The sequence below is a fragment of the Hypanus sabinus genome, chromosome 31 (genome assembly GCF_030144855.1).
Source record: "Hypanus sabinus isolate sHypSab1 chromosome 31, sHypSab1.hap1, whole genome shotgun sequence".
Taxonomy (NCBI): Eukaryota; Metazoa; Chordata; class Chondrichthyes; order Myliobatiformes; family Dasyatidae; genus Hypanus; species Hypanus sabinus.
The window spans coordinates 10,395,736-10,412,008 of NC_082736.1; the positions used below are offsets into that span (position 1 = coordinate 10,395,736).

Consider the following 16,273-nt stretch of genomic DNA (forward strand, 5'->3'; position numbering starts at 1 on the left):
TACTGTTTCAGGAAACCTTGCTGAAAACACTTAACAAATAATGCCCCAATCAAGACTCAGATGATAAGGGAGTCCCAGTCACTCTGGGGAGTTTATTCACTATAGATACTCTGTTGTTTTTACATCAGTCCATAACCTGCCAAAATATCTGTTCCTCACTCTTACTGGTTATCGGGAGCCCTACAGTATAATCCCATCACAGTGATTGTGCCTTTCTCATTCCTGAGTTCCACCACATGGTCTCACTGGATGAGCCTCCGGGATGACCTTGAATTTGTGACATTCTGCCTGATCAGCAGTACAGCTCCCCAATCTCATTCACCTCCCTCTGAACTGTCTGAATCTGAATCCTGGAATGCTTAGCTCCCAGTCCTACCCTTCACTGTAATGGCTGAATCTCCGTGCCATGTACTAATTCAGACTCTAAGTACGTTTGGATTAACTAGGCACTGATACAAACACACTTCTGCCCCTTGGTGCCCCTGTGTTCATTAACTTGGCCTAACTATCCAGTGGTGTACAGGGCCAGTGGCATCAACATGGGTGATGCCATCTGAGAATAAATTGATTCGAAAGGCTGACTCTGTTATTGGAGTCAAACTAGACACACTGGAGGCCATGGTGGAACAAAGGACCAGACAGAAAATCCTGACAATTCTGCACAATGTTTTTCACCCTCTGCATGCCTCCATGGCTGAACAGAGGAGCATCTTCAGTAACAGACTAACACCATTGTGCTGCTCCAAGGAGCGCTGTATGAAGTCATTCTGACCCCCGGGGAAGTGATGACACCCCTCATGTCAGACTGTTTGTGGTAACTTTTCATTCTTTCTCTTACTTCTAATATTTGTTTATCTGCACACTTGTAGTGCTCCTGAGACACTGTAAATTGTCTATTTGTCAACTCTTCCCATCGCCTCTCCTGATGAAAACTCAATGATCCATGTAACTAACCTGCACCAGCTTGTTAGCCACACATAAAACTGAACCACCTTTTTATTTCTTCCCTCGCTAGCAGGTGACACTGGGATTACCCCCCCCCCCCCCCCCAAGAGACTCTGCTTAACTTTTTCCTGAACTCCCTAAATCTCTTTGCAGGACTTTGGCTCTTTTGTTAGAACCAATATGGACACGTCCTCTGGCTGCTCACCCTGCCCTTTCAGAATGGCCTGTACTTGTTCAGTTACATCCTTGGCTCTGGTACCAGGCTGGTAATGCACCATCTTGCAGTCTCTCTCCTTGCCACAGATACGCCTGTCTGTGACCCCGGCTAAAGAATTCCCCGTCACTGAGGCTCACCGAGAACACACAATAGTACAGCACAGGAACAGACCCTTCTTTTGTCTGTGCTGTACAGGATGCCAAATGAAACTAAATCTCTTCAGCCTGCGTGTAATCCATGTGCTTCAATTCTTTGAATATTCATGGCTTATCTAAAACCCTGTTAAATGTCATTATCGTATCTGCTTCCACTACTCCCCATGGCAGACCAAACCCAGCCTTCACCACTCTCTGTACAGAAACAGAAATCTTACCTGCCCTGAAAACCACCTTTAAATTCTCACCTTGGCATTTTAAAGCTGTGCCTTCTCATATTTGATATTTCTACCCTGGGGAAGTGATTCTGACTGTCTACCTTGTCTGCACCTCTCATAGTTTTAAAAATTTGTGTCAGGTCTCCCCTCAGCCTACTTCACTCCAGGAAAAACAGTCCCAGTCGGTCTGATCTTTCCTTGTAACTCAATCCCCCAGTCCAGGTAACATTCCTGTGAATCATTTCTGCACCTTTCCAGTTTAATCACATCCTTCCTCTCGTGGTGAACAGAACTGCACAGTGTACTCCTGGTGTGGTTTAATTATTGATTTGTACATCTGTAACGTGATGTCCAAACTCCTCTCAGAGCCTTTGCCGATGAAGCTAAGCATGTCGTGCACCTTCTTCACCACCTTCTCTAACTGTGTTGGGTCTTTCCGGGAACTATGTACCCGTGCCTCAGGTTCATCTTTTCATTAGTGCTCTGCAGGGCCCTGCCATTCACTGGGTATGTTTTGACCTGCTTTAACTTCCCAAAATCAGTCACTGTGTGTTTATTTGACACTGTAACAACACTTCTCTGTTTCGCAGCACTAATGCCCCAGCAATAAATGTCAATGAACCATTCACCTCTGAACCTTGGTCATATATGGTCTTATGAACCCTTCACTGCATCCATTTCTATTTTGTTTTGCAGGCAGCACCTCGACCCCTCTCTATTTCTCTCATTTACAATTTATCTCCACATAAATAGTAGTGAATTTTGATTCCTCCTACTACATCATCACACTTAATACATTAAATTCCATTTACCAAGTATTCTACTCACCAGCTTCCCCATATCCTGTTGGAGAGACCAAATGTCCAATCAGAACATGCCCATACCACATTCCCTGTCATTGACAATCATGGATTCCTCACTCTCTGCCACTCCTCCTGGTCATTAATATCAATAGTAAATAATGGAGTGTCCAAAACAGGTTGCTGGGACACTCCAGTAGTTATGTCATCCCAGCCTGAAACAGACCTGTTATTCTGTCTCAGTATGATAACCAGTCTTCAGTCAATATTAACACACCTCCTTCCCAGTACGGAGATCTGGTCTTGTGCACCAGCCTTTTGTGTGGCTCCTTGGCAAATGGCTCCTGACAATCCAAAATCACCAACTTCCCCTGTAAAGTCTCAAATCTCTGGTATGTTTGTCAAACATTCACTTAACATTCTGTAACCCCAGTTACAGAGACAAAAACAAGGTTCCAGATGGACAGGGTGGTGAAGAGGCTTTTGGAACACCGGCCTTCAGTCAGGGCACCAAATATAGAAGCTGGGATGAAATGGTGCAGTTGTCCAACACGTTGGTTTGGCCGCATTTCATAAATAGTGTTTAGTTTTTGTGACCGTGCTATATGACAGGCAGCATTGAGCTGGAAAGAGTGCAGAGGAGATTTACAGGTATGTTACTGGATCTCAAAGGACTGATTAGTGAAAACTGTTTTGGACAATTTTCCTTGGAACATTGGAGAATGAGTGGCAATACTGCAGAGGTGTATAAAATTATAAGGGGCCTGGGTTGGGTCAAAGATAACAGAGTTTTGCCAGGGTAAGGGAATCAAGAACTGGGGGCATTGGTTTGAGATGAGATTTAATAGGAACCTGAAGGGCAACTTTTCCACATGCAGGCTGATCGGTAAATGGATTGAGCTGTCAAGGGGAGTGTTTGAGTCAGGTACATTAAAAAGGTAGATGGAAAGGAAAGGTTTTGAAGGATATGGGCTAAATGCAGGGAAATGGGACAATAGCCTTGTTCATAATGTGGTGGCGAGGGGGTTACAGAGCACAAGCTCAGATGGGAACTTTGGTCATCGTGGACCTTTTGAGCTGAGGGGTTCATATCTGTGCTGTGTGAATCTGACTGTAAACCCTGTTGACTTAGTTCAATGCATTAGACTTTTCCAAATGACTTGTTATTTCTTCACAGATTATAGGCTTCAGTAGCTGAAGTGAAGTTAACTGGACTACAGTCACCTGGTTTTTATCTTCCACCCTTCTTCAACAATGGTTTTCAACTCCACTGGGACCTTTCTGTAACAGTGAGTTTTGACAGACTTCAGTGTCTCTACTTTCTCTCCAGGCTTCAGTGCCTGTCACTGGGACCTGGTAATGTTTGCTTTTTTTCCTGTTAGCTTCTCCCTCGTGATGGCAATTGTTACACATTATTGCACAATGTTGAAATGTCACCATCAGATATCTGTGGGATGTTTGCTGTGTCTCCACTGTGAACACTAATTCCCTGTCAGTCCTGTGTTCAATGCAGACTGGTAATCATGCGACCACTCTGGTGCCTGACCCCATCGGTCTCTGCGGTTGCTCTGGATTCATCAGCTGCATGGAGAGCAGGAGCCACTGCATGGGCAACAGCTTGCTTTACGTATCGTAGTACCCTGGCTTGCATATTGACTTTCACAGTGAGGGTACAATATCCATCTTCGACCTTGACCAGCAGAGGGCCATCACCAACATGTCTGTCTGTAGCCTTCTCTCTTCCCACGATGAGGCCAAATACAGGCTAGCCAAACAACACCTCATATTCCGACTGTGCAGCCTCCAATCCTGATGACATGAAGATTGATTTCCCAAAATTCCGGATATCACTGCACTCTGTTTCCCCCAATTCCACTTATTTTCCCCCATTCTGTTGCCAGTTAACCCCTTCACTTCTCCTCACACGCCCTTATGACCTGCCCATCATCTCTCCTAGGTTCTCCAGCTCCTTCACGTCATCCCATGGTCCAACATTCTGACCTATTAGATTTCTTTTTCTTCCTCTCTTTGCCTTTTCTGCCTGTCACCCAGCTCCTCACATCCTTATCCCTCCACAAACCACACACCCCACTCACTTGTCCTCCTCCCCCACCACCTTATTCTGGCTTTTGTCCCTTTCTGTCTCATCCCGATGAAGGTTCTCAGCCCAAAATGTCGACTGTTTGCTGAGTTCCTCCAGCATTTTATGTGTGTTTGCTTCAGTCTGTGTATTGATTAAACTAATCAAACTGGTACAGTGGAAGAGAAATTTGTGGAGTGGTCAGAGACAGTTTCTTACAGCAGGATCTTACCCAGGAACAGGACATTTCAGATGTAATCTGTGTAATGTGGTGGGATTACAGAGAGATCTTGTGGTGAAGGATCCCTGAAGAAGTGATCACAATGAGGGAGAACTCCAGACCACAGATTGAGGGTGAACACCAGGGTCCAGGTTTGAGGTCAGGGTTTTCCTTCCACTAGATGAGCTGCCAAGCACGGTTGACGAGCCCATCTGTCCATAGCAGTTGGTTATATGATGCTAGTAAACCTATTTGCACCTTCCCCCGACACTAGAAACAGTTCCGTCGGGCTTAGTAGCTAAGCCAAATTTTAAAGTCAGGAGCTGTATTTAGCTGACGGAGGCAATTTGAGGCACACACCATTGGCAGCATTTAATGGGAAGTAGGAGCTTGTCCCATTACCACCCCATCACCGGTTAAGACAGCTGTAAGGGACCGATATGCCGGTATGTGAATGGGAAACTCAGTTGGAATGGGTTGCCACCAGCAGATCGTGGTTGTTCCAGCTCTCAGAACAAAGTTACTCGATGCAGCAGTACTCGAATCTGCTTCTGATTAAATCTCTCATGACAATCACAGCTCCATTCTCATCTCTCTTTGATATTTCCCTTTTTGTGTTTTATCCCATCGGGAGGAACACCTGAGGTTCTTCAGACCACTCCTCCCTGTGTCTTCTTTCCCTCCCCCTTTCTCATCAGTGTCCCGACATGTAAGGTGCCTATGAAAAGTATTCATGCCCCTTGGAAGTTTTCATGTTTTATTGTTTTACAGTATTGAATCACAGCGGATTAAAATTGGCTTTTTTTTTATTGATCAACAGAAGAAGTCTCTTGTGTCAAAGTGAAAACAGATCTCTAAAAAGTGCTCTAAATTAATTACAGATATAAAATACAAATTAATTGTCTGTATACGTATTCACCCCCTTTAATATAACACACCAAATCATCACTGCTGCAGCCAATTGGTTTTAGGAGCTACCTCATCAGTTAACTGGAGATCACCATGTGCAGTCAAGGTGTTTCAATTGATTGTAATAAAATTACACTACTGTTGGTAGTCAGTATCGCAGCAAAAATTACACCATGAAGACAAAAGAACACTCCAGGAAGCTCTGCAAAAAAGCTTATTGAAAAGTACATCTGGAGATTGATGCAAGAAAATTTCCAAGTCACTGAATACCCTTGGAGTCCTGTTCAGTCATAGAAACAAAAAAAACCTACACCACAACAGAGGCCCTTCCGCCCACAATGTTGTGCCAAACATGCCCCTACCTCAGAAGTTACCAGGCTTACCTATAGCCCTCTATTTCACTGAGCTCCATGTACCTATCTAAAATCTTCTTAAAAGACCCTATCGTATCCGCCTCCACCACCATTGCCGGCAGCCCATTCCACACACTCACCACTCTCTGATTAAAAAAACTTACCCCTGGCATTTCCTCTGTACCTACTCCTCAGCACCTTAAACCTGTGTCCTCTTGTGGCAACCATTTCAGCTCTAGGAAAAAGTATCTGACTATCTGCACGATCAATGCCTCTCATCCTCTTGTACACCTCTATCAGGCCAGCTCTCATCCTCCTTCGCTCCAAGGAGAAAAGGCCAAGTTGACTCAACCTATTCTCATAAGGCATGCTCCCCATTCCAGGCAACATCCTTGTAAATCTCGTCTGCACCCTTTCTATGGCTTGCATATACTTCCTGTAGTGAGGCAAACAGTACTGAGCACAGTACTCCAAGTGGGGTCTGACCAGGGCCGGGTATCGCTGCAACATTATCTCTCCAGTCCTAAATTCATTCCCACGATTGATGAAGGCCAATACACCATACGCCTTCTTAACTGTGGAGTCAACCTGTGCAGCTGCTTTGAGCCTCCTATGGACTCGGACCTCAAGATCCCTCTTATCCTTCATACTGCCAAAAGTCGACCTACCTGGACATGGTCCATTCACCGTGCGTTTGTGTGCCTGTCGTAATACGTGACTCCCTTGCTCTTATACTCAACACAGTGACCAGTGGGGACCAGCATTCTGTACACCTTATCCCGTTGTGTAGCCACGTTCTGTGAACTATGTGCCTGGATCCCAAGATCCCCAAGATCACTCTTCTCACCAATGTTGTGAAGGGGTCAATCATTAACATTATACTTTCTTCTTTCATTTGATCTCCCAAAGTGCCATACCACATTCCCTCCCAGATTAAGTTCCTTCTGCAATTTCTCTGCATATGTTTGTGATCTGTGTCACACTGTGTGCATTGATCAATGTTTACACTGTCCACAATTCCATCAATCTTGCTGTCACATGTAAACTTGTAAACCACCCATCAACATTTTCATCCAAAAATTGATATATATCAGAAACAACATAATTCCCAGCATCAATCCTTGTGGATCACCTCTGTAGACTGACTTCCAGCCCGACATAGACTTCTATGCGGAATCCATTTCTGAATTGAAATTGCAATTTATATTGAAACCCACGGGTCTTTTACAAATGCCTTACTAAGGTCTATAGAGATCATGTCCACAGTCTTGCCTTCATCAAGCACCAAGATGTAGGGACTGATTCTTTTTACGTTATATGTCAATGATTTCTTTACCCATTTTCTTCATCTTCCTGTCCTTCCCTATTTCCTCAAAAATACCTGCGCCTCCACCTGTCTCTTATAACCATATAACAATTACAGCACGGAAACAGGCCACCTCGGCCCTTTTAGTCCTTGCTGAATACTTACTCTCACCTAGTCCCACCGACCTGCACTCAGCCCATAACTCTCCATTCCCCTCCTGTGCACATAACTATCCAAATTGACGATGGATTTGTTGCAAAATTTGCAGATGATATGAAGGGACAGGTGGAGGTGCAGGTATTTTTGAGGAAATAGGGAAGGACAGACGGATGAAGAGAATAGGCAAAGAAGTGGCAGATGGAATCCAGAACTGGGAAGTGTATGGTCATGCACTTTGGTTGAGGAGATATTAGGGTTGACTATTTTCTAAGTGGAGAGAAGATACAAAAAATTGAGGTGCAGAGGGATTTTGTAGTCATTGTGCTGGTTCTGTAAAGGTTAATTTGCAGGTTGAGTCTGTGGTGAGGAAGGCAAATATGATGTTAGCATTCATTTCAAGAGGACTAGAATATAAAAGCAAGGATGTAATGTTGAGATTTATGAAGTATTGGTGAGCTCTCACTTGGATTATTGGGAGCAGTTTTGGGCCCTTTATCTTAGTAAGGATGAGCTGAAATTGGATGGGTTTCAAACAAGATTCTCAAAAATGATTCCAGGATTAAACAGCTTGTCATATGAAGAGTGTTTGATGGCTCTGGGCCTTTATTCCCTGGAAGTTAGAACAATGAGGGATGACTAATTGAAACCTATTGAATGGTGAAAGGCTTTGATAAAGTTGATATGGAGAGGACGGGAGTGTCTAAGACCAGAGGACACAACCTCAGAAGAGAGGGTCTTCCTTTCAGATTGGAGATGAGGAGGAATTTCTTTAGAGTGTGGTGCATCTGTGGAATTCATTGCCACAGGCGGCAGCTGTGGAGGCCAAGACTTTAGGTATATTTAAGGCAGAAGTTGATGGATTCTTGATTGGTCAGTACATGAAGGGATACAGGGAGAAGGCAGGAGATTGGGGCTGAGAGGAAAAATGTATCAGCCAAGAAGAAATGACAGAGCAGACTTGATACACCAAATGGCTTAGTTCTACTCCTGTATCTTATAATCTGTATCACCACCACCGAAACCTCGATCAATTTTGTCAAGCGTGATCTGCCCACATAAAACCATGCTGATTGTCCCTAATCAGGCCATGCCTTTCCAAATGTGCATAAATCCTGTACCTCAATTTCAAACTCGGATCTGCTGGTCTTGAAACAACTCTCGCACGTCAGATGTGGACTTGTCTGACAGTGGCTGCTCCCAATCAATGCCCCGTGGTTTCTGTCTTACTCTGTACTAACCTGCCCTCCTGCAATTCATACAAGATCTGATTTTATTCTTCCTCATCACTAAGAAAAAAAATAAGATCCCAGAATATTCAATGACAATCAGCTGTCAGCTGGCCTGGCTCGTTTCCCAAAACTAATTCCTCCTGTCTGTTCTCTCCTCGGGTTGGGCTCTGTACATAATGTTTCAAACACTCTTCAGATTCAATGAAGAAATCTTGTGCAAGATCCAATCAATTCTAGGGAAGATAAAGTCCCCACACTGGTCATTGGGGTCCAATATGATAATCCTATCAGTGTAACTGCAGATTGCCTCTGCAAGTGAGCCTTCCAGTTTATTGTGACAATCCCAGTGGGGTAACCTCTGCTTCTGTTAAACCCACCCTACCCCAACTCACGTGTAAAACAATGAAACCCAGGAATGTTGAGCTGCCAGCCCTATCCCTCCGACAACAGATTACTCCTAATGTTGAAATAAACTCATTTCACCCCATCAGTCCCAGCAATTTTATTAGCTCTCGTTCTTTTCAGACTGTCTTATCATACGTACTTTCTCCCACTTGCTACTCCAAACTCTGCCAAGTGACACCATCAAACCTCCTGGTGAGGATATTGGTTCCCTTATGGTCCAGATGGAAATGGCCTTGTTTGTCCCGGTCTCCCACTTGCCTGGAAGGGAGCCCATTGATCCATGAATCTGAAGACCTCCCTCCTGCATCAGATCATCATCAACATATTAAAGTGCAGGCATTATCGAATTGTCAGTACACCAGCACATGGTTTGGGTCATAATTCCGAGATTGCAATCCTGGAAGTCCTGCTTTTTTCCGAGTTCCCGAAAATCACTTTGTAGGACCTCATCCCTGCTCGTTTAACCCCTTCCGTGCAGTAGGAAGAAAGTTCTCCTCTCAATGTACCCGTTCCACCTTCCCTTCGAGAGGCTTTGTAGCTGAAGCCCCACCTACCTCACACCAGCTCCTCAGCCACCACTTTACCTGGGGTTTAGAAGGCGCCAGAAGCGAGGTCTGTGTATCCTTATATCTGCCTATGTATCCTGTTACTTTATGTGACCGGACTTTCATTTCCCTCGCGACCCAAAGGAACAATTGTTCTGATGAATTAACCCTCTCATCACTGGAAGTGACTGCACCCTCGGCCACCAACTGCTGTGTGTGAGGGCGCTCGCACTGGTCATGGGGCCGGGGAGGGACAGACCGAGGTCTTCGGGGATTTGCGGAACGGAAAAGCACTTCCTATAATTTAAAGCAGGCGAATCAGCAAACTTCCAGAAATCCTCCGGTCTGTACGTGGTGTGTGAGGGCGGTTTTTTTCCGCTCGAGAGCTGTGTTGCGGATAAACCGTTGGAAATTGGTGGGTGTGGTAAAGTGAAGGTGGAGCTGGACGATGAGAGGCCGCTCTCGGCTCTGTCCGTCACTCTAACTCTGTCTCCTCCCCTCCCCGCCTCTGTCTCTGCGCTTTTCTCGGGCAGGTCGGGGCGCTGTGTATAAAATGAGACATCAGCAGTCGGTTTGTCACTGAGCAGCGACCTGAGTGAAGCAGCATCATGTCCGGCAGAGGGAAAGGAGGCAAAGGACTGGGCAAAGGCGGAGCCAAGCGGCACCGTAAAGCTCTCCGGGATAACATCCAGGGCATCACCAAACCGGCCATCCGGCGTCTGGCTCGCCGTGGCGGCGTCAAGCGGATCTCGGGTCTGATCAACGAGGAGACCCGCGGGGTGCTGAAGGTTTTCCTAGAGAATGTGATTCCGGGATGCGGTCACCTACACTGAACACGCCAAGCGCAAGACGGTCACTGCCATGGATGTGGTGTACGCTCTGAAACGCCAGGGCCGCACTCTCTATGGGTTCGGCGGCTGAAATACTCCCACTTCCTCCCGAACACAGTAAAGGCTCTTCTAAGAGCCACCCACCGCCTCACAGACGGAGCTGTGTCCACAACCTTTTAATTATTTTTATCGATACAGTCAGCTGAGTTACATTTGAAACAGATTAATCTGTTTCGCTTGAAATATTCCTGTGATTATGCCGTTCCAGTCAGTGATTACCGTAAATCCTGAATGTATTAAGATCGATCTTAATCCTTTTATCCGTCTCGGACAGAAAGCAGTTCACTCGTTTCGAGAACGGATTTCGTAATTATGCATTTAAATCTTAATTGAATGAATTAGATATTAAATGCATTAAATGAAACTGACATTGTATAATCCGTGATAAAATTAATGGTAATCATTTTAAAGAAATGTAACCAAGCACCGTTGCTGGGTGCTCTGAAATTGGCGGGCGATTTGAAATTAATCCTGTGCCAAAAACGTTGTATTCCGTTTGGATGAAGTCCGACCGCCAGTAAATTCCTAGAATTCCTTCAGTGTGTACGTGGTGTGTTAGGGAGTTTTTCCTCTCTCAGGAGCTCTGTGTTTCTGATAAACCGCTGGAAATTGACGGGTGTAGAAGTTGAGAGTCCGGTCTCAGCTCTGTCCGTCACTCTGACTTTGTCTCCTCCACTCCTGTCTCTCTGCGCCCTTCTCGGGCAGGAGTAGTGGAAGAGGATTGGAGGATGGGTTATGTTATGCAGTAACTTGGGATCGGAGGAAAACCGAACACAGGAAACTACAGATCGTGGTGAAGGGTCCAGGCCTGAAACGTCGGCTGTTTTCTCGCTGCCTGGCCTGCTGAGTTCCTCCGGCATTGTGTGTATCGCTGCAAGGAAAAGCCTGCGAGCTTCAGACTGGTGAGGCTCGTGTCTGGAAGGAGAGATCCCGTGATCCAGGGCAGTGGCTACAATATTGGCCTGGTGGTAGGAGTCAAAGTCATCGTTTCGACTGGAGACCTGTGATCAAAAGTGTGACTCAGGGATCGAGTCAAGTCTGCTGCGGCAATTTATTTATTAAAGACTCGGCTGACAATATCAATGCCCGGATCTGCAAATTTACCGATGCCACTAAAGTTGGTGATATCGTGGATTGTGGAAAAAAATGTAACCAGCAATACAACAGGACGGTGATGAATGAGGTCAGTGATTTGAGGAATGACAGATAAACGTGAGGTGTTCCATTGTCAATGACGAACCAGGGCAGAACTGCCGTGGGGAATGGTCGGTCCCTGGGAGTGTTGTAAAACAGAGAGACATCGGGGTGCAGATATCGAATTCCTTCAAAGTGTAAACACAGGTCGGCAGGACGGTGAAGGTGGTGTTTGCCACACTTGCATTCATCGGGAGAGTATTGGGCCCTGGACCGTGACGTCACATTACAGCTCTACCAAACTTGGGGAAACTACTCTTGGAGCACGGCGTACAGTTATAGTTGCCCAGTGATCAGAGGGTGACATTAAACTAGAGAGGGTGCAAAAGGGATTTAACAGGAGGCTGGATAGACTGGAACATTCTCACCAGAGTGTATATGACATTAGAGAGGCTGATAAAATAATGGCAGACATTGATATGGTCAGTAGTGAATCTGTTATCTCCAGGGTCATGGAGTTGGAAGCTAGAGATTACAGGCATAAAGTGAGAGAGGGAAGAATTAAATGAGACCACGAGGAGCGGGATTGTACACAGAATGCGCTATTTACATGGAACAAACTACTTCCAGTGATGGTATAGGTGGGCACCATTGCAATATCTCTTGCACTGTGGAGAGGGAAGTTTCACAGGGACATGGGCCAAATGTAGGTAATTGACAATGGTTTTCTTTGTCCACTTGGTCAGCATGGATGTGTTGTGCTGAAGGGCCTGTTTCTGTGCTGCATAATTCAGTGAGTATGTCTGCTGCTGTGGCAGATTGGGATGGACTGTGTCAGTAGTGAGAAGGTTTGGGGGATGTCGACAGGAGAGTGAATGGTTGAGGATGGGGCAGATGGAACAGAATGTGGGGAAATGTGAGATCACCCATTCCCAGGATCAAACTGTAAGAGTCATTTCCACATGGGGATGTTCAGAGGGACCTGGGTGTCCTTGTAAACAAATCACTTGAGTTAACATGCAGATACAACAAGTAATGAGAGAGGCAAACACTATTTTGTTCTGTGATCCAGGAGGAGTGGAGAAGAGGGGTACAGATGTCTCACTGGATTCTATAGGGCCCTGGTGAGAGCACACCTTGAATGTAATGTCCGGGTTTGGTCACACTTCCTCAGGAAGGATATCCCTGCAATCGAGGGAGCGCAGTGACTGTTCCCCACACTGACTGGACTGGTTCCAGGGATGGAGGGTTGGTTATGTGAGAGGAGTGGGCTAAGTCTATATTCCCTGCAGTTAATGAGAAAATGAGGAAATCTGTTAGATTCGATCAGGATGTGACAGACAACAGGCAACGAGCATCTTTCCCCTGAAGGAGCATTCCATAACTGAGGAAAGAAACCCTCAGAATGAGGCGTAAATCACTAACACGAGAGCATCTGCTGATACTGGAAATCTAAAGCAACACAAGATGCTGGAGGAACTCATCAGTACAGGTAGCCTGTATGACAAAGAGTAAACAGTGATTTGGCCTCTACTGCTGCCTATGGCAAAAAATTCCACAGAATCACCACTCTCTGGCTGAAGGAATTCCTCCTCATCTCCATTCTAAAAGGATGTCCTTCTATTTTGAAGCTGTGTGGGCTGGTTTTAGACACTCCCACCACTAGAAAAATCCTCTCCACATCCACTCAATGAAGCCCTTGCACTATTTGATCAGTTTCAATTTGGTAACCTTTCTTTATTCGATGTTACAGGGAAGAGTGGCCCAGAGCCATGAAAGGCTCTTCATATGACAAGCCAATTAATTGTGGTAAAATTCTCCATTTGTGACGTCATGTCAACAGAAAAAGTTCTGGATTTCGGAGGTTTTTATACTTTAGAATTATGGGTGAATCTGCACACCTTAATCACTAGTTTGTACTGCAGTAAACACTGTTAATTTAACCCATGCGATCCCAGGCACACAGATACAAAGTAAAGACAGATGTAAATTTAAAGTATGGAAGTTGAACCTTACTTGGAGGTAAAGCCTGATTACTAGGCCTCAGAACATTGAACTCTACAAATGGTCAAAATACAGCCAAGGGACAAGGTCTAAAATATCCACAACATGCCTGTCATTATCTTGGTCGATGGGCTAAACACAAGCTGGGTCTGATCAACCCTGGCTCGGTCACCTGGCCAAAGGAATCTCATGATTAACGACCTGAAACCCCCAATAACCCCAGGTTGCAGTACTGATGATGTATCCCTTAGCACACCCGGTTCTTTAAGCCAAGTGTGGTCAGGCCACATTAATGAAAGGCATCGGGTAGATTAAAGTGGCTCCACTACCCTCTCCACCATAGCTCCACATAACTCATCATACTAAACTCCACAGCCTTATCTCTCCCAGCCCCACATATACATCCACCAGCCCTACCGTCAAACCTAATCCTAAGAAGGTGCACCCACCCATTCTAACCCTGGCCACACACTCACAAACACGATTACTAGTGTAAGTAGGGGGAAGATCCAATAAGGGCAAGTGTTGGACCTGGTGAATGAAGGCATGGGCCAGATCAAAGTGGCAGTGTTGCCTGACTCTGAATCGAGAGTGACGAGATGAAGAAAGTCAAAAGGGTGATTCTCCGACTGCCCGCATAATCTCTTTGTTATTTTGATTTTGTTCTGATAGTCCTCTGTCTATTTGAATATGTTGGTATAATTCATATTTAATTCCAGTTATTCTTGTCAATGTTGTGTCCGATGAAACGTGTCTGTGATGCTGCTACAAATACGTTGTTCCTTTCACCTGTGCATAAATAAGCTCGATTTGAACTTTACATTGAAATGTTCAAATCTCTCCTTCCCTCCCCTGCTGCCCTGTCATGAACTGAACGTCTTCGTGTTTAATTTTACAACATTTCATCTGATTTTATTTTCATTCTGCTTTTGAAATTTGCGTTTCCCTTTTCAATTTCAGCCCTCACCCCCGCCTGTCTCTGCCCTTCTGTACTTCCTCCCGCATTAAACGACAGCGGTAACCGCCACACATTGGCGCCGCTTCCCATCCCCCAGCGTTCCGATTGGTGAGTCATTTCTCCAAACAGCCAATGGAAATGCTCAGCGTTCCCATCCTCATTAACATACCACTTTGGGCACTGGCTATTTAGTCCGGGCTCGGAACAGCTTCTGCTTATTATTGTGTTTGAAGCCGAAGGGGAAATGCCTGATGCACCGAAACCCGCTCCCAAGAAGGGCGCCAAGAAAGCTCTGTCCAAACCGGTGAGCAAGACTGGCAAGAAGCGCAAGAGGTCGAGGAAGGAGACTTACGCCATCTACATCTACAAAGTGATGAAGCAGGTTCACCCCGACACCGGCATCTCCTCCAAGGCCATGAGCATCATGAATTCATTCGTGAACGATATCTTCGAGCGCATCGCGGGTGAGGCTTCCCGCCTGGCTCACTACAACAAGCGGTCCACCATCAGCTCCTGGGAGATCCAGACCGCCGTGCGCCTGCTGCTGCTCGGGGAGCTGGCCAAGCACGCCGTGTCCGAAGGGACAAAGGCGGTGACCAAGTACACCAGCTCCAAGTGAAGTCAAGTTTACTGACAAAACAAACGGGAAAATCAAAAGCTCTTTTAAGAGCCACTCACCGTTTCATTAAAAGAGTTACAAAATATTGAGACATGGATTTGAGGTAAGTTTGAAAATTTATTTTTGATACGCCCAGGAGAGACATTGTCAAATGTCCTGGTGAAATCGGTTACTCATCATCCACGACCCTACCCTCATCAATTTCTCTCATCACCTTATCATCAAACTCTGGATGTTAACGTTGTCATCTGTCTCCCTCCGCTCTTAGAGTGCAATGAAATTTTGAATAACCGCACTGAGATCCCGACGCCAAGTGCAGTGTTACACCAGCCACATCTCCACCACATTGCCAAGCATATCCCAGAACTGGATCCAAAATCAGAATTACTCCCGCTATTAGGAAAAGATTTTCTCCACGTGCACAAGTTTAGGGAGCAGGTCACTGGACCACACGACGACCCCTTTGCCCAACGACTGGATCTGGTCTGGGTGATGATAGAAGAGATCTGCCTTGGCAATGTACACAAACTAACAGTTAACATACTGAAGGCCAATGTGTAAGAGAATGGCCGCCATTCAATTTTTTAACCCTGCACAAGCTACATATGTATTAAGGAAGCACGACAGAGCTTTAACAAGTGTACTAAAGTAACTGACAAGACGCTGGGACAGTCAGTCTTCGCTCAATCTGAACATGATAATAAACTTGCTCCATCACCACAAGACGCCGTCTTCTTAAAAATAATGGACACCAAAGTCTTCAGAGACGAAGCAAATAACTGGGTTGCCACATTACCTTTCAGGGAACCATGCCAGCGCTTGCCAAACAACAAAGGGCAAGCAGTCAAGCGGTTCACGTCTTCGCAAAAAACCCTGAAAAGGAAACCTGAGATGCCGCATCAATACGCAGCATTCATGGAGAAGATCTTCGCTAACGGACATGCTGAAGTTGCACCGCCACTGAGAGAAGGTCAGGAGTCCTGGTACCTCCCAACATTTGGGGTTTATCACCCAGAAAAGCCAATCAGATCAGGGTAGTCTTCGACTCCAGTGCAGAGTGCGCTGGTATCTGCCTTAATGACGTGATCATCACAGGCCCCGACCTCAACAATACTCTTCTCGGAGTC

The 16,273-nt window shown here is 45.7% G+C and overlaps 1 protein-coding gene and 1 pseudogene across 1 annotated transcript; both read left to right on the forward strand.

Annotated features, from left to right (window-relative positions):
* The window catches only part of LOC132383849 (uncharacterized), a 101,098-nt pseudogene extending 90,636 nt beyond the window's left edge, over positions 1 to 10,462 (forward strand).
* Positions 10,463 to 14,771: 4,309 nt separating this feature from the next.
* Positions 14,772 to 15,168, forward strand: LOC132383889 (histone H2B-like). The gene has a single exon (XM_059955090.1). The coding sequence runs from the start codon at positions 14,772 to 14,774 to the stop codon at positions 15,144 to 15,146; it is 375 nt and encodes a 124-aa protein (XP_059811073.1). The 3' UTR covers positions 15,147 to 15,168.
* Positions 15,169 to 16,273: the final 1,105 nt, after the last annotated feature.

Excerpts from the sequence above, each read along its gene's own strand:
- LOC132383889 (XM_059955090.1), top strand. The coding sequence starts at position 14,772 with ATGCCTGATGCACCGAAACCCGCTCCCAAGAAGGGCGCCAAGAAAGCT.